The 26,767-nt window shown below is 38.9% G+C and overlaps 1 protein-coding gene across 2 annotated transcripts; it reads right to left on the bottom strand.

The window, feature by feature from the left end:
- Nucleotides 1-1,403: 1,403 nt before the first annotated feature.
- Nucleotides 1,404-26,527, bottom strand: LOC128858816 (uncharacterized). Of its 2 annotated transcripts, none has more exons than XM_054095336.1 (7): nt 26,393-26,527; nt 25,927-26,046; nt 11,497-13,659; nt 11,044-11,304; nt 9,225-10,983; nt 6,133-6,347; nt 1,404-3,792 (listed from the first exon to the last, which is right to left on the bottom strand). In XM_054095336.1, the coding sequence occupies exons 1-7, from the start codon at nt 26,498-26,500 to the stop codon at nt 1,477-1,479; spliced, it is 6,942 nt and encodes a 2,313-aa protein (XP_053951311.1). In that variant the 5' UTR covers nt 26,501-26,527; the 3' UTR covers nt 1,404-1,476. The 2 variants fall into 2 exon arrangements, with proteins under 2 accessions (XP_053951311.1, XP_053951312.1); XM_054095337.1 differs by lacking the exon at nt 26,393-26,527 and adding an exon at nt 26,146-26,386.
- Between the last annotated feature and the right edge of the window lie 240 nt (nt 26,528-26,767).

Below are 26,767 nucleotides of genomic sequence, written 5' to 3'. Positions count from 1 at the left end.
CAATGGTTCTATTTTTTTCGAAAAAAAACTAAAAACATCCAATATAAAACAAACTAATATATATAAAATGGTCGGAATTAAAAAAAAAGAAAAAAATTTTAAATATTTTTTTTATAAATATGTTTTTTAAATTTTTTTTTTTCAATTAAAAAAAATATATATATAAAAATTTTAATTGAGCAAAAAAAGATCTAAAAGATATATAGAATGGTCGAAATTTAATATAAAAAAAATTTAAAAATTTTATTTGGAAAACAATCTAAAAAATCGAAATTTTTGTTTTTCAATACAAATTTTAAAATCTTTTTTAATTTCGATTTTTTTATATATTGCATATTTTTGTAACTTTCTAATCTAAAAATGGTTATAGTTTTTTTTTTCGAAAGAAAACTAAAAAAATCCAATATAAAACATATCTTTTTTTTCCTAGCCCGACCATAATTTTACTTACAATTTAAAGAAAACAAAACTTGCTCAAAAAAATTAAAAATCGTGCACCTCTTTCAACCCTTTTCTTGCCAACCTGTCAATATTTCCGCCTCGACATTTCTTCGGAGTTTGATACGAATCGAAGCTACGATGTTTGTTGACTTTGAAATTAGTTGATGAAATACCAGCTAGTAGCAGTAGAGAAAGCGCAAAGCCTCCTCTGCGTTGGAAAGATCAGGTGGAGAAGGACTTGATTTCATTTGGCGTCGGTTGGCACGAGAAAAACCGGCTGGCGCACTTTGATAAACTCATCCAAAATCGCGTAAGTGGTTATCGCGCTCAACAAGAAGAATACGATTTTTGTGCGCGGATACATTTTAAATGTTTTGCTCTACATGGTTCAGAAATAGTTTTGCCGTTACAAAGAGATTCGACAACTGTTTCTCATCTCGGTATAGCTGCGGCTATTCGCGGCTATGCCAACCAAAGCTCCAACCGCTCAGCTTGTTCGTAGCGGTACTGAAGAATGCATCGAAATTTCTCTTTTTTTGCCTCCAACAGAATGATCAGACATCTTTATTGCATCTAATGTTAATCTTTGCAAGCTAAACTCGTTAGAGAGTACCAACAAGTGATACTTACAATGCTTATACAATATGCTCTTCATTAGAAACTTGCCTGGGAAAGACTCCATTCTACTTCTGCATATATTTTTTATCTACCCACAAGACCCCAACACTATGCCATCTCTATCAATTAGCGGCTGTCTCTGCCCTCAGCCTGCATATCAACCCTATGGCTTGCATAATTTATTTTTAAACTTCGCAGGAAAAGGTATCCAATTATTGCTGTATACCCTTAGGCTTATCTCAGACACTACTTAATATATATTTTAGCTCTATTAGCGTGTAAGTTAAGTCAAATTTTTATGAGTCTTAATATTTAAGTGAACGATAAGTGAATAAAATAGCCGATTTTTAACAAGATATCGATATACCGGTATAACAACTTTTATTTACATGCATTTACATAATTTCTATAAACTAATTAATTACAAAGAAGATTCGCAGGTTTGCGCAGTAACGAGCCCACGCCTACGAAGCGATAGAATAACACACCTTTGGCATGCGCGACGCCCAAGTGCGGTTTCTGAATCAGCCCATCACTACCATACAGCTTAGCAGCGAATATTTTTAATACGCTCACGTCACTTTCAAAGCTCGCGAACTCTATGAAACCCTGCACGCCACGATAGACGAACACGCGTATCGTACAACAGTCTTCGACGAAAGCAATCAAGGTTTCGGCGGCTATTCGAAAGGTGATCAGCGAACGTGGTCTGTGAGCGCTTATAGTTTGGAAGCGTATGCCGTTTAGCACATCCAAATACAAAACTACTTCAGCTTGTTGAGCACCCACCAGTTGTGGTGCATTCACAGTGACAGCCAAAAGTTCTAGCGGTGTTTCAAGCGCACCCACTGAGATGGGTAAAATTTCACCATTGCCTTCAGTAGGCAAATTTTTATTGTGAAATTTCAGCCAGGTGGCATTGCCTATGGTAAGTGTGTTGAAGTTGATGAGCGTCTCCTGCACTTTGGAATGCACTTCTTCAATGCTAGCAGACATTTCCAAGTCCTCATAAACTGTTTTCAATGATTCCTTAGCTTCTCTGAGCGTTTGCGCTTTGAGTAGCTGCACTGTTTTTTTCAAGTAGCTTTGCAGACTGCGTATGCACTGAATCACTGCGTTCAATTCCCACTCATGCGCTGCCACTTTGTGGTCATTTATCGCTTTGCTATTGGCCAATATGAGCACATCACGCACAGTTGTGCCCAAGCGGTCCATTATGGCCGTAACTGCCGCAATATCTGCTGCATCACTGCTCCGCAAGTAACCTTGTATTTCTTTCATATCAACTATGCTCCGCCATAAGATCTGCACGGTATGTGCCGCCAAGATTTGTGCTGGATTTTCAAGTAACTGCGAAACGTGCCATTCGATGTTCTCAAAGGTTGTATTCGGATAGATTTGCTGTTTTCTAAGCTCTTCCATTATAGCTGTAAAGTCCTTCACCAAATGCTCATCATACAGATCCGTCTCTGGTATGCTGAGTTGTGTGATATTCACCTCGAGACGCAGGCGATAATTCAAGTCATCGAGTATGTGTCCAATGACGACGCGGAAGTCCGCGAACCGGAATTTGTGTGCCTCTGACGCAGCTGGTTTGAGCAGCGATTCAGTGAGATTGTATGTTGATTGTTGGGGACTAATCACACGGTCGTAGAAAAGTGGCAGACTGTAGCTTGGCGGGGAGGTGCGTTTGTCGCGCATACTGTACTCATCATCGTTGAAGAGCAGTATCAGCTCACCATTGGTGAACATCAGCGCTTGTGAGTGGTGTGGCACAAAGCGATAGCTGTCATTGCCCAGCCAGTTGGGCAGAAACCAGGTATTCGATTGGGTGAGTTGGCTCAAATTGTAGGCATATACAGTGTCATCGTATACAGCGTACAACTTGCTAGGCATTATCTGTGAATACATGAACTCGGAGGCGGTTTTGTTGAAGGCCTTCAACATTGTAAGACTAGAGTTCTCTAGCCGCCAGTAATTGAGAGCGCCTTCGACGCGCGCGTTGTTGGTAACAAAATCAATGGTATTGGACATTTGCTCAAACTCCACCGCGATTAATTGATCGATGTGCCCAGATTTGAACGTTCTGACTTTTTCATAGCTTCCATTCTCTGTACTCCATTTCATTATATGCGTTTGATTACCGGTATTTATGAAAATAAAACTCTTGCCTTCTTTTTCCAAAACGAAAACCGCGCGTATAGTCGCATTTTTATCGTCATCCACCTTAAGCACTTCATTCAACTCCAACTGAAATCCCCGTTCCAAGTATTTCAAGTGATAACCACGTCTCTGTTGTTTCTTCGCTAAAGCTCGCAATTTCTCACACAAATCCTCATAATCCATGCCTTCCCGCACGTTACGTATCAGTGCACCAAATGTCATAGGCCTTAGTTGTACGTTGTTCATATAGCTGGGCAATGTTGGTCCCGACTTGACGTTCAATGTGCGTGCACTCCAGTTGCCGGTGATAATCTGTAGATTGCCCTGCGTGCGCAGCGCAAGCTGGAACCATTGATTCATGTCTATACCAGACACGAGGTAGTTGGTTTTTAATTCCGTTGTTATCACATCTTCGAAATAGAGCGGCGATTCAATATGCTGTGCGCCATGAAGCGTTGCCACTTCTCTTAAGTCTTTATCATTATTTATCGGCGCCGTGGTGTTCAGATTTCCTCGTACTAAAGCCGAGTTAAGCGTGAGTGGTGTAATAACATGTTGGTTACCATGAGTCTACAAATAAGTATCAGAAAACATGAGGTAAGTAAGCGAAAGGGAATGTGTAGAAAGTGTAAAGAGGGTTTTGGCATGCATCTATGGTAAAATATTACTACGCTACGCAAAGATTTTACACTGAGGTTGTGCCTAAGAACTAACAAATAATAGATAATTGGCGCGTACACTTCTGTTAGGTGTTTGACTGAGCTCCTCCTCCTATTTTAGGCGTGCGCCTTAATGTTGTTCCACAAATGGAGGGACCTACAGTGTTAAGCCGACTCCGAACGACAACGAAGTTTGCTATTGCCTGTCAAGAGACAACCGCTATTAGACACACTTCTATCATTTTCGGAGATTCGAACTATGCACTCCCGGAATGGTAGTCACGCACCACCCAACTACGGCGCTATAAGAAATTAGCTATGAGAATTTCAAAAATTGCACCTCGATCGTTGTCTAAAGAACTCCGTGAGTTGAAGCGCATGTATGTACCCCATTCGAATCACAGCACAGTGAAATCTGTATTGTGGTTTTAAAAAATTAAAAACCAGAGGAATGTGCGAAGCGATGCTTTGTGATAGGATTTGGTGAACCGAGTTCAAGCATTCGTGCCTCACTGGGTTTCCTGATTACGCAAGCCGAGAAGGCAGGACTTCTAATTATAATATTTGAATTGCAGCAGGGTAAAGCCTTTACTTTGACCAACAATCGATGATCGAAGAACACTGAATTCAAAGAGCCTCTGAGGAAGGAATTCACGGCTTATTACAGAAATACTAACAGATCACTGAAATACTGGTCTTATGGGCGTTTAGCCGCAAAGTCTGTAGCTAATTAACGGTTTCTGTAGGAGCTGAAGAGATGAATAAGAGGCAGACTCTGTCTCTGCGAATATCGCCATTCGTCAGTGAATGCATTCCAGTTATTTTAGGAACAATTAATGAAGAGTCTGTGACAATCTCAAAAAGATATGAATAGTTTAAGAGTATGCAAAGGCAAGGCTTAGAAAATACTTTCTGGACACCACAACAAGCTTTTGGAGCCACCGAGGGAACTTTTTTTAAGATAATTCCGCCACATCTAACCCAACCTACATCAGTAAATAAACCACTATGTCTTATTCAAAAGGTTTCCGACGAATTTTTGTATTACTAGACTGTAAGAATCCAACGTAGAATCTCTCTTGCCAACAATTGCTACTTTGGACTAAGTCTCTCGACGAACAAAACTAACACTCTACCTGAGAGTCTCATCATGCCCGTCCTAACGTATGGCGCAGAAGCGTGACGATGACAACATCCGATGAAGCGACGCTTGGAGTGTTTAAGAGAAAGATTCTACGTAAGATTTTTGCACCTTTGCACGTTGGTAACGACGAATATCGCAGGCGATGGAACGATGAGCTGTATGAGCTTTACAACGACATAGACATAGCGCAGCGAATAAAGGTCCAGAGGCTACGTTGGCTGGGTCATGTCGTCCGAATGAATACAAACGCTCCGCCTCTGAAAGTATTCGATGCGGTACCAGCTGGTGGTAGTAGAGGAAGAGGAAGGCCTCCTCTGCGTTGGAAAGATCAGGTGGAGAAGGACTTGGCTTCACTTGGAGTGTCCAATTGACGCCAGTTAGCACGCGAAAGAAACGACTGGCGCGCTTTGTTGAACTCGGCCAAAATCGCGTAAACGGTTATCGCGCCAATTAAGAAGAAGCAGAAGACTGTAAGAACCAATCTCTGTAGGCTGAATTAATAAATAACAAGATAAACTAACCAAAGTTTTCGTTCAACAACTTTTCGCTCATTCAAACCTCTGCGCTGCTCACTAATCTAACTGCTCCGGTTTAACTTTAGAAGCCGGGAGGGAGTGGGTTCCAAATCCAGTGGAAGCATGAGACACCAAATGGTCTTTTCTAATAGAAGTCGCCTTCGGAAGCCAATGGTAAGTCAGAAATATACTCGGAAGCTTACACCTGCCGTACGGGGGCGGCATAAAACTGTACGCTCCTCCATTTGTGAAAAAACACCAAGAGGTACACCACAAACAGGAGGAGAAGCTTCGCCAAATACTCAACAAAGCGTGCAAGCATCAATTATATACTTTATATAATAGCTTTACAAAGCTTTTAGTCAATACCAAGTTTGCAAGTCTGTTCATTTCAGCCACTAAAGAGTTAAGGTATTCCAGTGTTTCGCATTCTTAACTTTCTAACTTTTGCATTGGCATTTTCCTTCGTTTTAAAGCTAGAAACATTATGAGAACTTTCCATTTTGAAAAGAAATTTAGATCATCTCTCCAGTAACGTACAGCTTCCCGCAATTTTTTTCAATAAATGTTTAACCTTCTATAATTCACTTACCATTAAAGTATTTGCATACTCATTCAGCAAATCGACATTGTTAACCAGGCCCTGTACTTGAATTTGTCCATTCAAATGGAGTTCGGAGAATGTAATGTTACCCGAGAGATTTTGTGCTGTATGTAAGGTAACAATTTTCGATAGGTCAATCTCGTTCAAATAACTGGCGTAGAAACTGTTGCCGTTTAAGCTGCCCGGTGCGAACATGAGATACTCTGTAATGATAAAGAATATTGTTTGAAAGGTAAAACAGTGCAAAGTGATATGAAGGAATCACTGTGAAATTCGTTAAAAAAAGTTTTAACAAATTTTATGAATCAGCAAGATCTCAATGCGTGCTCTCGTTTAGGAATTGTCTTCAGCCCACTCTTGTTACTGTCTTATCACTGTCCACTAAATAAGTTTGTGAGCGGTGAGCAAGATCAATCGGAATTCTTCATGTGTGGCCATCTGATGCACCGTAGCTTTTCCGACTACTTCAGTCCCGGCATAAGATACTCTGATTGGTTTACCACCACTTGATGCTTTCATCCAAGGAGAGGCCTTGAAGGCCATCTGCAGACTGAAACACAATGGGAACTGGTACGGCCCCTGTCCGGCATTAGAACACAGAGAAGGCATGGACGTCGATCCAACGATTCTCTCCATGCCCCTTGACTCCATGCCATCAAGAGTCGTACTTGAAGAGAGATACAGTTTAGTACTACCAGAGGCTCAGCTGTGGGAAGACTCAGGAAATGAGCCCGGCAAACACTGTTTTCGCATTTTTACGGATGGCTCCAGGACCGAGCATGGCTCCGGCTCTGGGATCTACGTGGAATCCAGCGGGACAAAACTGCACTTTGCTCTTAGAATGCATGCATCTGTGTTTCAAGCGGAGGTGTATGCGGTTCAAGAAGCGATGAACTTTGTTGTGGAAAAACGATGGAGAAGCAGATCTATTTGTGTCTGCAGTGACAGCCAAGCTGCGCTTACGGCCAACTTCTTTGGCCCAGAGCCCGTTTTGCCACTCCCTTCTGCGGCCATCACAGCCACGGTTAACTACGGTTAACATGGGTAACTACCACCCACAAGCGAGCTTGGCAGGCTGAGAGAGGCTGCAGATGGACTAAACTGATGTTACCTGTCATGTCCGATCGACTGTCGCAAACCCTTCTGTCATTAAGCAGAGGGGAGTGCAGACGGCTGGTTGGACTGATGACGGGCCACTTTCTGTGGGCAAAGCACATGGAAAGGTTGGGCATCTCAGACAGTGTACTCTGCCCAGCCTGTGAAGAGGAGGATGAGACGGCGGACCACTTCCTTTGTGTCTGCCCCGCCTTCGCTCGAATCAGGTTTGAGGTCTTTAGCACTGATGTGTTAAGTAGCGACCATCTTGGCTCCTTGGCTCCACAAGATCTACTCAGATTTCTTCGGAGATCGGGTAGATTTAAAGAAAATTAAAAGGGAATCCAAGTGTAGTACAATGGACTTAATTAATGTCTGAGTGCTGCTCTTGCTAGTTGTCCCGACAAAAAAAAAATAAAAAATTCATGTGTTTGATTTTTAGCTGAGTTTTCCTGTAATTCGGGGTGCACTTTTTATCTTTCCCTCATAAATGACTTCAGTAGGCTTTGAAACTAGAACTAACCGAAAGGGTAGTCCAACACAAATCAAATTTCATTTCAGGCCACACTCACTTTAAAAAATATTCTAAATAGCATGTGAGCTACTTTGTGCTCTCCTTTTTTTTGTCGGGATACACTAGAAAGTACAACACTCAGACAAAATTAAGTCCATCATATTGTTCTCGGGTTCCCTTTTTAATTTTCTTTAAATCTACCCGAACCCCGAAGAAATCTGAGAAGATCTTGTGGTGCCAAGAAGCCAAGGTGGTCGCTTCTTAGCACATCTGTGCCAAAGACCTCAAGCCTGATTCAAGCGAAAGCCAGGCAGACGCACAGAAAGGGGTCCGCCGACACATCATTCGAGTCCTTAATTTCCATTCTGTTGATATTCTTCTGTGTTTCTCATCAGGCTTCAGTAATCAATAGTTTATCCGGTAAGTGCATAAAACAACTATGGGCTTCTCTCTGAGTGCTGCTCGATAGTTCCTATGATCTACAGCCCCGCAGCGATGGTAGTCCAGGTGAGTATCAGAGACTCTAATAGTCCTCGGACAGTAGAATAACTGCTCTCACACAGTTTTAAATATATTTCTAAGTCCCAATGCTCAATGAGTAAGAAAAAATTATATTCAGTGGACCCATGCATTTCTCCTTTAATTGATAGGTAGGTAGATTAAATGCCTAAAGTTCCAGTCAGGCACTCCCCAAGTAGCACAAATACCATTATGAGACCTCCCATAGGCAGATATATACAGCCATCTCGAGCTGTTTATGTAACGCCTAGCTGCCGAACCGGACATTTACAGCGAAAGTGTTTAACAGTCTCCTTCTCTACAAGTCCCCTACAGCTTCTGTAACGAGGATTAAAGGGTTCACTAACGCCTCCACTCACTTTTGTAAATGAAGTTATCTGGTCTCATCCCTAAGTTTTGCCTACAAGTTCGCGTTAGTTACAACTCGACGTAGGTGATTATCTAGATTGTTTTTGTTGTTGTTATAGTAGCGTGAAAATTGTCCAAAAATGTCTTGAGAATACTGTTAAAAAGACCGCTTTTCGCCAAATATAAACCCGGATCGTTCCGGTAGAGCCTAATGACGTCCACTCACTATTAGAAAAACTTTCCCCTATCAATTGAAACTTCCTTGCTAATGTGGGTACCGAACCCGAGGACCCTGAACAGCAGTCATGCACAAGCCCATTCGGCTACGTCGGCCGCCGGAGTATTATTGAGTTTAATAATCTCTTGCGCTGCAAGGGCACCATACTTGAGCTCAAATTACCACATTTTGGAACATTTGAACTGAATAAATACCTCAATATGCATCTACCATATCAACATCTCACTTCCACGTTCTCTAAACTAAACACAATCTGAGCAAAAACTAGCAATTGAGAAGCACTTCTATAGAAAAATACTTGTCAGCCTCTTTGCCATTAAAGGAGCCATATAATTTGTATCAATATTCTCTTGCTGTAATACTCACTGTCTATCTCCTGTGGTCGATCTAGCCGCAAAGTGTCTGTGAACCACTCCTGCAATGGATACCCGTTCACATGAGTTGTCTCAAGCGAATCTTTCACCAACAAATTTTGCGCGCGCACCGCACCCTTGAATGTTATGGGTGACCTTATCAGCACAGGTGCGGGTTCGTTGATTTGGACGATGTTTTCAAATAGCGCCAATAGATTGTAGCCATTCAAATTGCGTATATAAGCGCCCTTACCAATAGAAACGCGTCCCGTGAAGGTGTTATTTCCTCTTAAGATACAAATTTTATCTTTGTAAACCAGTTCGTCGAAGAAGCCCGCCATGTTAGGCATTTCATTAAGTTGTCCCAAAACAGTGAGATCTTGTAAGTGCAACTGATGAGTGTTGAAGTTTACCACGCCTTGCACTACAAAATCATGCACTGCATGATCGTAACGTATGGAGCTGCTGAAGACAGACATTGGATAACCATTAAGAGCGCCAGTGAGCTCTAGATCGTCTACGATGAGATTACCATAGAGTTGTACCGAGCCACGGAAGTTGGAAATTGTTTTCTTGGTGGCGATATCGCTGAACGGTATGCTATTCAAGGCCTGCACATAAGTGTCGCCCAAGACTTGCACGCTTTGCGTGAAACTTTTGGGAGCCAACACTTGAGCTGTGGTGGTGTCATTGATGGGCGCGCGAAAGACTATATCAGCAATAAGCTCTGGCAGATTTTTGCCATTGTAGCTGCCTTCAATTTGCAGATTGCCATCTACGATTAAAGGCTCGTTAAATGTTAGGTTGGTGCTTAGATAGTTGGGGCGATTCAACCAAACGATAGTCAATTGCAAGTCCTCATCGAAGCGCTGCTGATTCAATTTATCCACAAGCACGTCACCTGTGACTATGGCGTGGTCCACCAAAATTTTACCATCTAAAATCATATCAGCCAAATCGTCGATCTCATCGAGAAAACTCCAAATCAAAGAGGCATTAATGCCTTGTATTTCATCAACAACCAGTCCGTGCGCAAGTTTAAGCTCATCTATGTAAATGTTGCCGGTTTGCGTGCCGTTGAGACTCTCTACCTGTACAAACGGCTCAGGCTGATTACCATGCCATGTTGCATTGGCGCATTCAATATCACCATTTATGTTGGCCATTTTAGCCTGGAGTAGCTCGAAGTGCGCCACTGGTATATCCAGATCTTCATATATGCTTTGATAGTCCTCGGTTATGGAAGCGCCATTCAGACTAGTTGTGACTTCGACTCTATCGCCTTGCAAAATATTTGTGAAATTTAAGTCTGTGTCCAATGCGATTTGCGGCTGATCGATTTTGATTGCATTCTGCATAAGCTCCTCAATATCCACGCCGTCGTAGCGACCGCTAAGCGTGAGATTGGAAAAATAAGCATACGCGTGCAAAGCTGATATCTCCAAATTCTGTTTGGTTTGCGCAGTTACGAACTGTTCCACTGGTATGCCATTCAGTTTGCCATCCAGCACTTTAAAGTTCGGTGGCATTTCCACAGTGCTAAAGCGCTTTCTAGCGCCTACGGTGATAACAGTTTCCGGCTTAACGGGACGCTGCACCACATCGAGTAGCAGAGGCGCTAGCGGTTGATTGTCATAGTGACCCTTCAGATAAATGTTACCAAGCACTTGTAACTGCTTAAAGTTGCATATGGCCTCCACTTCGTTTACCTCCTTCAGCGTCGGATTGTTTGGTATATTGCCAATGTCCCGGCCGCGTGTTGTACCATTGAGCTGTTCGGAAAAGGTCAATTTATGTACACAGGCAAGGGCTAGGCATTAACGATTACTCACTTGAAAGATCTCTGTAACTTTGAGATCAGCAAAAGTAGGCAGTCCACGCCATTCTTGTGCAGCACTCAATGTAATGGCATCTGAAACGTTTAAGCCATTCAGCAAACCTGCGGTGTCCACGGTATTTGCACTCAGCGTGCCTGTAAAAGTTTTCTCTGCCTGCACAATGCTAACTGAGGAGTCATTAGTCCAGAGAAAGTCATCTGGAAAGCTGAATGAGTTTAATGTATTCAGCGACAACAGGTTCTCGAGTGTCACTTGCTGAAAAAGGTGAAGACACATAATTGGAAAGTATTATCCTTAAAGTCTCGATTTCAAAAAGCCGAGCAAGCGTATAACTTCTGGTTGCAGAACCCCAAAAAGCTGGTTCTGCGAGGCAGTTGAATTGCAAAGAGCAATTAGTTAATTAAAGCTTTAGTTTGCTTCTCGTTCACATTCAGTCTTCATACTCACCCCAGTCACTTCCAGCTGCCCCAAGTTAAGCGGACCACTCTTTAACACCATATTATCCGTTATTTCCTGCCAGCGCACACCATTAATATACTCGAACTCCATATTACCATCGACCAACAATGTCTCGCTTTCCGTTTCTTCATCCGCATCCTCATCCTCATCTTCTGCTTTGCGCGTCTCAACTGCATCGAAACGTTCCAAGACTTCTAAGTCGTGCGTATTCAAGATACCATCGAAATTAAGCACTCCATCTTGCACGTAAAAATCTGCATCATTTACTTGCTTCACCAACAGTTCTTCGACTTCCAAGTTATCGAATTCCAAATGCTCAAAATTCAACTCATCAGTAGTGGCATTACGCCTCTGCCTTGGGCCGGTCACCTCCGCCGTCAATTGTTCTATAGCTGTTATCACTTTATCAAGATCAATTTGTGTATCCTCATCCGTCCAGCGGTAATCATTTACATAGATTTCGCCTACATCACCTGCGTCGAAAATCAATTCTGGTGTTTCTAGTCTTTCTAGTTTTGAAAGATCAGGTTGTGCGAGTGCCGCGTCGCTATCAGGCCTTTGGAGGAATGCTTCCGCTTGTGCCACCAAGTCATCTTGCTCTTTTACCCAACCTTGTAGAAAGGCGAAAATTTCCTGTAAATCGAAATATTCCGAATTTTTTGGCAGCAGCTCTGTGTGCAACCTAAACAGACCAGACTCGGCTTTGTGACGCGGCACAATGAGCGATACTTCATCGCCGCGCCGAAAGTAGGCCGCACCTTTCAAGCCAGCGTCGCGTTGCATGTCCAACATGCAACTGACGCCGTAAACTGTGTGATCACCAAGCCTGCAGGGTACCGGTATGCTGGTCTCAAAAGCCTCCCCATCCCATATCAGAGTCTCGAGTACTGTAATACTGTGTGTGCTGAAATCGACGCGGTGTTGCACGAGCAGTATCAGATCATCGCGATAGGTACGTACCGGCACAGGAAAGAACAACTCTACCAGGCCAAAATTGTGCGCAAGTATCGTTTTGGGCACCAGCTCACCCTGCTGATAAAGTAAAATCTGCGGCTGCTGACCACCGATTGCGATATAGCTGCGTCCACCCATTTGGAAACCAGCCACGGATTCAATACCTTCGGATTCAATGTGTTGCTTAAGTTGAAACCGCAAGTAATCTTTGTTGTCCGCATGCAGGTTAAACGAGTATATGGCAGCTGTGTGATTTTGTGGCACGGCAAGTATTAGATCACGGCCCGTATTGAGCAAAGTGGTTTCGACGCAAGGATATTCTAATTGCATACGTTGAGCAATCCAAAATTCTCGCGAAGAGAGCTCAAATTGGTAAATATTCAGCGTATAAAAGCCAGTTTGGGAGGACTGATTTGTCGACACAATTACATAATCTTTTCTATTAACTGTAAAGTAAGTGAGCCCAGTAACGGTATTGCCCACCACCCATTGCCAGTACAATTCAATATTTTCAGTCACATTATTAACCCTATACCAAAGTACGCGATCTTGTGTAGCCACAAGTATAATACCTTCCATCTGTGACTGCGCATCATTCCAAAAAGAGTAAGTGAGTAGGTACGTTACGAGATTTCCCACCTCCAAAACTGTACCCGCCTGGTATGTGGCGCTTGCTTTACGTACAATTACCAGATTATGCTCACGGCGTCCAACAAAGTATTCCGTACCGTTGTGCAGTATATGCGCCCATTGTTGCACATCATCGCCCAAATTGAATGTGAAGTCTTCCTCCACAGATTTGAGTATCAAAGTTTCGCGCATTCGCCGCTTCGACAGCTCCAGACGCTTCAGTTTACGCATATCAAATTCATGTACACCCTGGGTGTTGGCTTCCACCAAGTTCGGTTTACCATCTGAGTTGCTCTGCTCAGTGGCGCCCAGAAGCTCTTCGCCGTTATTGTCTTGTGCCGAGCCAACGGCTTTCTCAAGCGCTGTTCGACCCGCTTGATGCCCATCAAATTCCTTTACCAGCTGCTTGACAAAGTCGTCATTTTGCTGAGTGGTGCCTTTGCTTATTTCGGCGCGTAGCGCATTCACCTCGTCGATGCGCCGTTGAGTTACCTCGACTTTAGCTTTAACTTTAGTTTCTGGTTTTTGATCATTATGAACCGTCCAGGTGGGCTGGACTATGACGCCCTGCAAAATCGGAATAGAATAAGTTCTTAAAAAAAAATAATTGGAAAAAGTAAAATGCAAGAGTGAGGAGAGTTAAGGATAAGACGAGGGAAGGGAAATAAGTTGAAAGGAATAAGGGGAGGGAAGATTTGCTAAGCTGAAAAACATAAAGCAAGAATAATACGGATATGTTAATAAAGAAGGTAGATAGAAATATGGAAATCTATGAAGAACAGGAGAAAAATTAAAGAAAAGAGAGGACAGTACGTTCTACTTTACTGGAAGAAGCAAAACCGGTCGCCTCTATTGTTACAACAAAAAAAAAATTGAAAACAAGAAAGTAGAGAAATGGAAAAGGAAAGAACAGCAAATGGATTGAATGGAATGGGAAGGAAAAGAAGGAAAAAGGTTAACAAGAAAAGGGAAAGAAATACAAAAAAGTTAAATAAAATAAAAGGAATAAAATCAATTAAAGTTTAATTAAATCAAATACAAAATGAAATTAAATTAAGAAATAAAGTAAAATAAAATGAAATAAAAAAATTAATATTAAATTAAATTAAGAAAGTAAATATATAAAAAGTAATATAAAACAAAGAGAATAAAATAGGGTTAAGTCAAAAAATATTAAAAAAAAAATAAATAAAAATAAAATAAAATAAAATAAAATGAAATAAAATAGAATGAACAAAAAAAATTGAATTATTTTTTTTAATTAAATAAAACAAGATAAAAAATTATTTAAAAATAACATTTAAGTAAAGTAAAATAAACTAAAATAAAGAAAAATAAATTAAATCAAATAAAATAAAATAAAATTAAAAACCTAAAGTAAAGGAAAGAAATTTACATGAGATCAAAAAAAAACTAAATTAAAAAACAATATAAAATTAGAAATCAATATAAAATAAAAAGTAAAAAAGTTATAATAAAATAAAATATAATAAGATTAACTATACATAATAAAAAAAATGTAATAAAGTAAAATCGTATAAAGCAGACGAAATGACATAAAATAATAGAAAATAAATACTATCTAAAATTAAAAAAAAAAAGAATTAAAAAATTTAATTAAATAAAGGGAGATAAAGAATATATATTATAATTAAATACAACAAAGAAAATTGAATTAAAACAAAAGGAATAAAATCAAATAAATTTGAACTAAAAGATAAATTAAATTAATTAAAAAATAAAAGAGAATGAAATAAAAGGAAATGAAATAAATTATTAAAACCAAGAAATAAAACTCAATTTTTTTAAGTGAAATGAGATAAAATAAAAAAATGTAAATAAAATAATTTGAACAAAAATATTGTAATAATTTAAGAAGTGAAATACTGTAAAGTAGAATAAGTAATATAATTAAAATCAAATGAAATAAAAATTTTTGTATTTGTGTAAATTATATAAAATTAAATTGAAAAAAACTTGTTGAATTCTAAATACAACTCTGCAAACCAATCCTTACATGGAACTTCTGTACTCTGTAAAAACAATTATCTATACTAATATTATAAATTTTTGCCCTTGGCATGTCGGTCTCCTTGCCGCGGGGATGAGGCTTAAGTGGCGAGTTAACCCCATTCTATGGAGATTAACTTACCACGAACTAAGAGGGCAGCTTCATATAGGAATTGGGTATCCACTCATCCGCGGAACGGCGGAATTGGTGGCCACCCAAGTACTATGTGGAGAGTACCGTACCGACAACCTGGCAGGAGGGATAAAATGCATTTCTTTTCTTATGTGGAGGCTAAATAAAGATATTTCTGCACGAGGTAACCCACTTTTGGGAAATCCTCCCGTCGAGCAATCGACGGCTCGGGCATCGGATGTGCAGGCCCGAACCCCACATTCCCCTATGACCGGAACTGACACCCATGGTTCCGGAGGAAGCGCATTACTAGTGGTGAAACATGGCACATTGGCTATGCCAATGGAGAGCCGAGTGAGTGTGAGTGATACACCGCCGTCGAAACGATCTGAAGCAACTGAACAAGTTGTGGAGGATGTGGAGATGGCGGACAATCTCTCAGTAGACTCAGACGGATCTCTGGTACCGAGTAAGTCTTTGACAACGGTTAAACCTGGTGTGAATCAGGTAAGTACCGGTAAAAAGACCGAAGTTATTGGAGAGTCGAACGCAGGTGTTGGTCTAACCGCAAGGCAGATCAAACGAAGAAGACAGAAGGCGAGGCAAGCCGAAGCACTAGCTAAGGCAAGGACTCAAGCTCCGTCAACTTCGACACCTGTAAAGGAAACGGGAAAGCGTGGCAGAACAGAGGATTCCTCTGTAGCGCTGCGCTCTTCCGGAAACGAAACGGGGTCTGTGCCAACGACCGGGAAGAGGAGGAAGGCAAAGAAGAGGAAAGTTGAAAAACGCAATTCGGAAATGCCTGCATCCTCGACCCCATCCAAGGCAGACAAACCTTTGCCTGACAAGGCAGAGGCTAAGGGACCTCAAATGTCGAATGACACTCTTCCGTCAACGTCTGGCGAATCATTCGCGAGAATGGCAGCAAAGGCAATGACGGTGGAGATACATACTGCCAAACAAGATGGTCTACTGTCCAAAGGGCAACAAGACTATCTTGACAGCTATCTGTGGAAAGCTATCGGTGAGTCGAAAGACGCGCCGACTTTCGAGGGGAAAAGCGTGGTGGACGGCATCGTAAAGGTGCACTGTTCCAATGCTTTTTCCCGAGAATGGCTAGAAAAAGCGATAGCAAAAATCCCAGCCTGCGAAAACAGCAAGTTTATTCTTGTTGAGAGTAGCAAAGAAAGGCTGGTACGAGCGAGTGTCTGGATTCCGGGTCCTTCCTGTAATTCAGCAGAACTCCTCAAACGCATCCGTGTTCAGAATAAGGATCTTGACACGACTCTCTGGAGAGTATACTCGTGCACCAGGCAGAAATCCGCTACCACTTCGGAGGCGGGTTCCCATCTGGTACTGGGTATCGATCTTGGGTCCCTCAAGGTTCTTAAGTCGAAGTACGGGTGCCGTCCCCACCTACATCTGGGGCGGATCCAGTTCCGCGTCCAGGATAAGGTGGAGGACAAAGCGTAAATATACTCAGTCTCATGACTGAAGTAATATTTACACAGATAAATCTGCAGCATAGCAAAGCGTCTACGGCTCTCTTGTGCCGTAGGCATGCAAAACTGCAAACAAACCCACACATAATACTTATACAAGAACCATGGGTATGTCACAAGCGTATCTGTGGTCTAAGTGCTATGTCGTGGGGACAAATACTTCATTGTGAAGGGAATGTGAGACCGCGAGCATGTATTATCATGCCGAGGTTGATCGAACACACGATGTTAAAAGAGCTATGCTCCGGAGATATCGTTGCTGCAAAAATAAAGTACTTGAAAAGTGGGAACAGTGTCGAAGCTATTATAGTTTCGGCCTACCTACCCTACGACTCTTTACAGCCACCTCCTTCGAGGGAGCTAAGAGAAGTGGTCAAGTACGCAGAATCCAATAATCTGGGGCTAATAGTGGGCTGTGACGCAAATTCACAGAACATTGTGTGGGGAAGCAGCAAATGCAACCCCAGAGGTCTCAAGCTACTGGATTTTATCCTGTCATCCGATTTGGTCATTCAAAACACTGGTAACAAACCAACTTTTGTGACCAGAAGGAGACAATAGGTGATTGATTTAACACTTACCAATAGGTCAGTTGGAAATCAAATCAACCGATGGCGAGTTTTGGAGGAGGACTCTCTTTCTGATCATCGTCTTATCGAATTCCGACTGGGAATTGACACAATATCAATACCTTCCGGTAGGAATCCTCGAAATGTGGACTGGGACAGGTATGGTGAGCTTGTAACAGAGCGATTACCAAACCTGAAAAAACTCAAATCAGCAGAAATGATTGAAGATGCGACTAAGAAATTAGAAGGTACTTTAATCAATTGCTTTGAGGAACTGTGTCCACTCAGGCAAAGCAGACAGGGGAAAGCGGTTCCTTGGTGGAACCCTGAACTGTCGAAGCTTCGTGTACGGTCCAGGAAACTTCTTAATAAGGCCTTGAAGACCAAAACAGAAGAGGACTGGGCCAATCATCGACTTACACAGAGAGAATATAAGAAAAAAGTACGGCAAGCCAAACTTGAATCCTATAGAAATTTCTGCAGTAACGTCGAAGAAATGAGGGAAACAGCGAGACTTTGTAAGGTCCTTCATTTAGACCGCTCAGTAAGGCTGGATTCCATTCGAAAACCTGATGGTTCATACACCATTTCCAAATCGGAAACGTTTAATGCTCTACTCGAAACTCACTTTCCGGGTAGTAGAACTATCTCTGAAGTTGAGAGTGGCATGAACAACAACGGTGGCAACGGTGGAACCTCTAGGTACAGCTGGTATATTGCTAGTCGGATAGTGACAAGGGAATCGATAAGGTTTTCCTTATCTTCCTTTGAGAACTTTAAGTCCCCTGGACCTGACGGAATATATCCAGCAATGCTTAAAAAAGGAGGAGACAGGCTGATTGAGGCCCTGAAAAGGATCTTCACAGCCTGTCTTGCATTTGGTTATATACCATCCCAATGGCGACGCGTAAGAGTAGTATTTATTCCGAAACCAGGAAAAGATGACTATTCCCTAGCAAAAAGTTTCAGACCAATCAGTTTGACATCGTTCATGTTGAAAAGTCTGGAACGAGTGGTGGAGAAACATATTCGAGTGGGGGTATTGCCGAGAAGTCCACTTAGTAGAAATCAACACGCTTACCAGAGTGGAAAATCATGTGAATCAGCCTTACACGATCTTGTTAGCAAGATTGAAGCTGGGCTGGAAGCTGACGAATACACAATGGGCGTGTTCGTGGACATTGAGGGGGCTTTTGATAATGCCACTTTCGACTCGATATGTTCTTCTGCCGAACGACACGGAGTTAATCAAGCCATTATAAAATGGATATACTCCATGCTCTCTGAGAGGCTGTTAACCGCTGGTGGGAGCGATGACGAGCAAATCACAGTCAGGGCCAAGCAAGGATGTCCCCAAGGGGGTGTTCTTTCTCCGCTGCTGTGGTGCTTCGTCGTAGACTCCCTATTAGTGGAGATGCAGGAACTCGGCTTTCACGTCCAAGCATATGCGGACGACGTCTGTGCGCTAACATCGGATAAATCCTTAAGGAGGCTTTGCACGAAAGTGCAGAGGATTCTTGACAAAATCGATGATTGGTGCATGAGACAAGGTCTTTCCGTTAATCCGAACAAAACAACTATAGTCTTGTTTACGAGAAAACGGAAATTGGATGGACTCAGTCTTCCAACACTGAAAGGTGTGACACTTGGTCTTTCCAACGAAGTTAAATATCTAGGAGTAATCTTGGATAAGAAGCTGACTTGGGAGACACACGTTTCACTGAAGGTGAATCGTGCATTGAAGATTTTTCAGCAATGCCGTAGAGCCTTTGGCAAAACTTGGGGTCTGAAACCTGCTGTGGTCCTATGGATATACACGGCACTTATCAGACCAATCATCACTTACGCTTCTGTGGTCTGGTGGCGACGGAGCATGGTTAAGTCCACAATCCGGGAACTATACACGCTGCAAAGAAGTGTATGTTTATGCATCACGGGTGCCATGAGTACAACCTCTGGAGATGCCCTAAATGCTATGCTTGATTTGCTCCCCCTGGATCTTAAGATACAACAGGAAGCAATAAAAGCTATGTGTAGACTCCATAAATATGGTTTCTGGCACGAAGATGGAGCTTCGGGACACAGAGAAATCTTTAAGTTGCTGTCGGAGCAGTATCCACTGTTTTTGGCACCTAAAGATGACCTGATACCCACAGTTTCATTCGGAAGGAAATTTGATGTCAGATTTCCATTGCGTGAGCAATGGAGCAATCCAGGAGGCATGCAGGGAGGTTTGACGGATATTTTCTTTACCGATGGGTCCAAGACTGAAATAGGGTCTGGAGCCGGATGGGTCTTAAACGATAGTAATAAGTATCACTACGCTATGGGGGGAATGGCAACTGTCTTCCAAACAGAAGTTTTTGCCATCCTAAAAGTAGCCGAATGGATAATCGAGAGGAGATGGAGCGGGAAACAGATTGGAGTCTTCAGTGACAGTCAGGCTGCATTGAAGGCCCTGGAGAACGCGAAGCAAAACTCAAAGATTGTTCAAGAATGTAAGAAGAAGCTTAATTCTGTCGCAAAACAGAACAGGCTTGTACTTATATGGGTTCCAGGACACTCCGGTGTTCAAGGAAACGAAATTGCCGACGAATTGGCCAACCGTGGATCAGCGGTGCCTCCACAGGGGCCAGAGCCAATAATCGGAATCAGTCCCGCAGGAATCAAGAACTGGATCAACGATTATGTAGGCAATCTACATAAAGAGCGATGGTCCGGTCTAGAACGCTGCAGAACTGCAAAGTGTTTTGTGACGAGTCCGAACAGAAAACTGTCAAACTTTCTACTAAAACTTAGAAGGAAAGACATTCGGTTGATGGTCGGCATCATTACAGGACACAACCCATGGGGTCAGCATATGGCCACCATTGGAATCATCGAGGACCCGGTATGCCTGTCGTGCTTGGAGGAGGCGGATAGCACTGAGCACTTTCTCTGTGAGTGTCCTGCCTTTGCTAGAGCGCGACTACGAGTATTGGGTTCCGATGTCATGAGAATGAGTATTATTCGTTCTCTAAAACTGGAGGATATTTACAAATTTGTCAAAGAATCTGGAAAATTCTCACAGGACTAACTATCTCTATCTCTGTCTCTATTCTTTCCTATCTCTTTCTATGATACTTTTCTCCCTCCCTCCTTGACTATCTACCCCCTTTCCAGAGCTTTAAATACAATGGGCTTTTTTAGCCTGAGTGTTTTAGGAGCCACCAAATCTCCTGGTGCTCCTTGGCTCGACCTTTTCAAATTCAATTCATTCATTCAATATTATAAAGAGGAAAACTTTGTTTGTTTGTTTGGTTGTAATGAATAAGCTCAAAAACTACTGGACCGATTTTAAAAATTCTTTCACCATTCGAAAGCTACATCATCCACGAGTAACATGGATTATATTTTATTTTGAAAATAGGGCTCGAGATATAGGTCAAAACGTGGACCCGGGTAACCTTCGGATGTGTATGTACAATATGGGTATCAAATGGAAGCTGTTGGTGAATGCTTCAGTCCAGAGTATTCTTCATGCCGCTCCGTGACTAGGGTATCGAGATAGAGACCAAAACGTGGACCCTAGAATGTGTTTGTACAATATGGATATCAAATTGAAGCTGTTGGTGAATGCTTTAGTACAGAGTATTTTTCATGCCGCTCCGTGACTGGGGTCTCGAGATATAGGTCAAAACGTGGACCCGGGTAACCTTTGGTTGTGTATGTACAATATGGGTATCAAATGAAAGCTGTTGATAAGTGCTTTAATATGGGGTAATTTTCATACCTATTGATGACTAGGGTCTCGAAATATATGCCAAAACGTGGACCCGCCGTGTCTTTGGACCGAATTAAACCAAACTTACACACATTGTTAAGGAGGTATTGAAGATGGTTTCCGTATAGTTTGGATACCTATTGGTAGATAGGGTCTCGAGATATAGGTCAAAACGTGGACCCGGGTAACCTTCGGATGTGTATGTACAATATGGGTATCAAATGGAAGCTGTTGGTGAATGCTTTAGTTCTGAGTATTTCCATCCGCTCCGTGACTAGGGTCTCGAGATAGAGACCAAAACGTGGACCCTAGAATGTGTTTGTGCAATATGGATATCAAATGAAAGCTGTTGATAAGTGCTTTAATACGGGGTAATTTTCATACCTATTGATGACTAGGGTCTGGAAATATATGCCAAAACGTGGACTCGCCGTGTCTTTGCACCGAATTAAACCAAACTTACACACGCTGTTAAGTACGTATTGAAGATGATTTCCGTATAGTTTGAATACCTATTGGTAGATAGGGTCTCCAGATATAGGTCAAAACGTGGACCCGGGTAACCTTCGGACGTGTATGTACAATATGGGTATCAAATGAAAGCTGTTGATAAGTGCTTTAATACGGGGTAATTTTCATACCTATTGATGACTAGGGTCTCGAAATATATGCCAAAACGTGGACCCGCCGCGTCTTTGCACCGAATTAAACCAAACTTACGCACATTGTTAAGTAAGTATTGAAAATGGGTTTCGTAAAGTTTGGTTGTAATTCGAAGCACTGGCAACGGGTACAGCGTTATTTTGAACCAGCCATAATGTCGCTTACTTTTTTAACGCTTGGGGCGGAACTGAACTGTCAAATTGACAGTGTGAGTTACAATGTGTCAATATTTCTTTCTGATTGGATGCCATAAGGAAAAAACGTAAGTGCAACATGTATAAATTGTTTGTGAATTTTTTTGGAGTGGATTTTGGAACAGTGAATAATTTCTTACGAAATTTGAGAATTTAATGTGAAATCCGAATGAAATTATGTGTTCGTGGAAAAAAATTTTTTTCGTTTTTTTTTCGAAAAATATAAATGGATAATGGTTAAAAAAGCTCCAATGCTTAATAAAACTTATAAATTGAAACGAAAAATTCATGGATGATCGGGGAAAAAGACGATTGTTTATTCATATGCGTTGATTTGAAATTTAAAAACAATCTTCTTTTTTCCTGATTTTCAATTTATATTTTATATTTACTCAAAAACAAATAGAAAAACAAAAAATATTGTTTATGCCAAAGCGCTTGAATAAAGAATAAAAAAATAAACAATATGAAAATCATATATTTTCTGTTCTAAACCATATCTATTCTATTTTAGTGTGCCCAGCGAAGGGGGCCGGATTTGCTAGTACAGGCGATTCCAAAAATGTAAAACGGCACTTATAATAAAAGCGTGAATTACATAGACACGATTTGTTTTTCTCTGCGCCGAAATACTGTTTCAAAACTTAATCAAAAAAAGGTAAATTGAAAAAAAAAATATTTAAAAAATAAAATGATATGGTAAAATAAAATAAAATAAAAAATTAAATAAAGTTGTAAGTTTTATAAAGTTGAAATAAAACAATTTAAAACAAAATTTAATTAAAAACAAAATAAAATAAAAAAATGTATTTTAGGTAAAATGTAAACAAATAATATAGAATTAAACTAACTTAAAATAAAAAACAAAATAAAAGTAATACGTTAAATAAATAAAAGGAGATAAAATAAAACAACGAAAATTAAGCACATAGGAAAAACATCAAATAAATTTGAATTAAAATATAAATAAAATGAATTGAAAAATAAAGTAAAATAAAATAAATGTTTAAACAAAGAAATAAAATTAAGATTTTTAAAATAAAATAAATAAAATAAATTAACCAAAAATAACAATTAAAACAATAAAAAAATATATAGCAAAAAATAAAAATAAAAAAATATATAGTAGAATAAAATAAGAAATTGAATAAATTAACAAGATGTAAAATAACATAAAAAAACAAATAAAGTCCGAAAATCGAAATAAGATAATATAAAAAAATAATACTAAATTCCAAAAAGGAATGGGATAAGGGGCTCATTGTTAAAATAAATGACTTAAACATCTACACAGATGGCTCAAAACTGGACAACAAAGTTGGTGGAGGGGCCTACTCCGACAAACTCGGAGTATGCCAATCATTTCGCTTACCTGATCATTGCAGTGTATTTCAGGCGGAAGTCACTGCCATAAAAGAGGGACTTAAAGAAATAAAAACGAGAGTATTATCCACAAATGAAGTCTTCATTTACTCGGACAGTCAAGCAGCAATAAAAGCGCTTGAATCAAAAACGCTTTCGTCAAAAACAGTTCTAGAATGTTTTAAACTACTAGATGACGTATCTAAGTGCTACAAGGTTCACCTTATCTGGGTACCAGGCCACAGGAACATTGCAGGAAACTGTAAGGCGGATGAACTTGCACGAACCGGTACAACGCTCGATCTCGTACCGGATAAGGCGCTGATACCCATGCCCATAGCCACTTGTAAACTACTTATAGACAGGGAAACCATCAAAAAGGTAAATACAAGCTAGAAGGTTAGGACTCCCGTATTTCGATTTCTGTAGAAGCTGTCTTAATACAGAAGAAGAGGAAAAAGTCAGACACCTTTTATGTGAATGTGAAAGCCTAGCTATGAGAAGGCTGCGCACTCTTGATACAGCATTTCTAACCGATGTAGCGGATATAGCCCATCTAAAACTAACGAAGCTCTGCTCGTTTATTAAAGCAACCGGATGGTTTGAAGAGGAACACGTAGAGTAAGGATAAGCTCCAATGGTATCGCAATGGACCTGCGGAAGGTCTAAGTGTGTCTTACGACAACCACCCTACCTACCTACCTAAAACTGAAGCAAAACCAATAACATCATATAAATTTAGATTAAAAAATAAATTCAAATAATTAAAAAATAAAGCAGAATAAAATGAATGACAAAAAAAAAAGATAAAAGTAAAATTATTCAAGCAAACTGATATAAAATGAAAAAATAAAATAAATTATAGAAAAATACAAATTTTAAATTTATAATAATATTAAGAACAATGAAATAAAAAATTTAGTAAAATGAAATGAAATAATAAAATAAAATGAAAATAAATTTAAAATTTGTGTACTTATGTAAATTATATAAATTAAATGAAAAAAAAACAAAAAATAAAAATTTAACTAAATTAAAACCAAATAAAGTTAATTAAATAAAAACTAAAAAGAATGAAATCAGAAAATATGTTAACTAAAAACAACATATAAAATGAATTGAAAAATAAAGCAGAATAAAAAAACGAATAAATTGTAGTAAAATGAAAAAAAAAAAAATTTTCAAAAATTTTAAATAAAAAAAGATTAAATAAACAAAACTAAAAAAGTAAGATAAAATAATGAAAAAATAATAGCTTAAGAAATAAAAGAAAAAATAATGAATTTAAGTGAAATTAAATTAAATTAAATTAAAAAACTAAAAAATAGGAATAAATAAAAAAATTGAAAAAAGTAAGATAAAATTAAGCAAATTAAAAAATTTAATACTAATTTAAGAAATAAAATAAAGAGTAATGAAGTTAAGTTAAATTAAATGAAATGAAATTAAATTAAAGAGTAATGAAATTAAGTGAAATTAAATAAAAAAAGATGAAAAATTTTAATAAGATAAAATGCACAAAATAATGTAAAATAAAAAAAAACACAATATTCAAACGTTTTAAATTAAATAACATAAATACAGCAAATTTAAAAAAAAATAATAGTAGTTTAAGAAATAAAATAAAAGGTAATGAAAATAAATTTAAAAAAATTAAGAATTTTAATAAGTTGAAATGAAACAAAATAATTCAAATTAAAATAAAAAAACATTCAAACATTTAAATAAAATAAGATAAAATAAAAAATTTAAAATGAAAGTGAGATAAAATAAAAAATAATAAAATTAAGTGATATTAAATTAAATTAAATAAAAAATGTAAAGAATTTTAATAAGATGAAATGAAACAAAATAATTAAAATAAAATAAAAAAACATTCAAACATTTAAATAAAATAATATAAAATAAACAATTTTAAATGAAAGTGAGATAAAATAAAAAAAAATTAAAACTTAATAATAATTTATGAAATAAAATAAAAAATGTAAAGAATTTTAATAAGATGAAATGAAACAAAATAATTAAAATAAAATAAAAAATATAAATAATTCCATAAATATAAAATAGTATAGTATAAATATATCATAAAATATGTAAAATAAAATGAAATATAACCAAATAAAATTATGTAAAAAACTCAATAAAATGACAGAAATTTAAATAAAATAATACAAAACAAATTGAAATGAAATAAAGTAAATAAACGAAAAGAAGAATTTATGCCTGGGTACTAAAGAGGAGAAAAAAAATATTCCACCGAAGTTAGCTAAGTAATATTCTGTTCAGACCAAAACTTAAACCCGTTATTATCGTTGTGAAACGGATTATCTGGTAAATCTGCTTGATTTAACAAGATTTCGCTACACAAAAATGTGACTTCATTACCTCGTCAGCGAGCAGACTAAAACTTAAGCTACATGAAATTCCGCTGTAAAATGAACTGAAGCCAGTGCGAGAAGTAGAGAAAAAAAGGTACAGCTGTACTAAGTAGAAAAAAATTACAGTCTACAAAAAATCTCAGTCTAACAGGCTTTCAATTTTCACAACAACAAATCAGTTTTGAATTCACGCTAATCACACACCGTCGAAAGTACCACCTAAAAGGCCGCAAATGAAAGAAAACACCATGCCTTCTCACCTGCGCATTTTTATCCTCCTGTTCAAAAGCACCACTCAGTTCGCTACGTATCCTTTCAATCTCCTTCAGTCGGGCATCTGACAAACCAGTGGTTTTAGCAGCCGAGCTGAGAAATTGTTGCTGAAAGGAAAATTAATCATATTTTAAGTTTTTTCTTAATAATTTCAAATTTAATTTGATTATTTCACTGCTTAAATTCATCAACTCTTGGCCTCTCACCTGACCAATTACGGTTAGAATGAGTAAAAGCACAATTACAATTACTCTTATGCGCATCGGATTGCTATGCGACATTTTGAATCAAGTTTTTACATTCAATTTTAGAATGCTAGACAAAACACTACACACAACAAAGCATGCTTCTTTAATATTATATATGTATTATTTTTTAACTTTAATTTTTATTTTAACTTTTTTTAATTACTAAAAACTCCTGCAGCTTTCCAAAAGTTCAAACTACGCTTACATAGAAATAGAAACACACTGCAAAAACGCCAGCAAGGAATATCACATCGACCAAGATCATATGGTACATAGTGCGGGCATTATAATAACTGTTCATTTCTAGACACATGGCTTGTAGACTTTAGTAGTAGAATATTTGTTGTGATATGTTTTCAACTGCTCACCTGAAACTGACTGCAAATACAGAGAAGACGTGCGAGCAAGCAGCCTGCAGATGGAAAAAAAAAAAAATTAAAAAATATAAAAAATATGTGTTATATTGAAGAAAATTATTGAACATATTTATATTGTAATATGTTTATTTTTTTTTTTTTATGAAATTAATTAATTTTATTGCACTTAACTTTATTTTATATTATTTGATTTCATTTCATAT

The sequence above is a fragment of the Anastrepha ludens genome, chromosome 3 (assembly GCF_028408465.1).
Source record: "Anastrepha ludens isolate Willacy chromosome 3, idAnaLude1.1, whole genome shotgun sequence".
NCBI classification, from domain to species: Eukaryota; Metazoa; Arthropoda; class Insecta; order Diptera; family Tephritidae; genus Anastrepha; species Anastrepha ludens.
The sequence above is the reverse complement of the archived record's forward strand: the minus strand, read 5'-3'. Positions and strand labels throughout refer to the sequence as shown.

Coding starts and splice junctions, on each gene's coding strand:
- LOC128858816 (XM_054095336.1), bottom strand. CDS start 26,500: ATGTGTCTAGAAATGAACAGTTATTATAATGCCCGCACTATGTACCAT. Junction 10,984..11,043: donor AAGTTACAGAGATCTTTCAA/GTGAGTAATCGT, acceptor TTTTCCGAACAG/CTCAATGGTACAACACGCGG. Junction 6,348..9,224: donor TCGACCACAGGAGATAGACA/GTGAGTATTACA, acceptor TTATCATTACAG/AGTATCTCATGTTCGCACCG.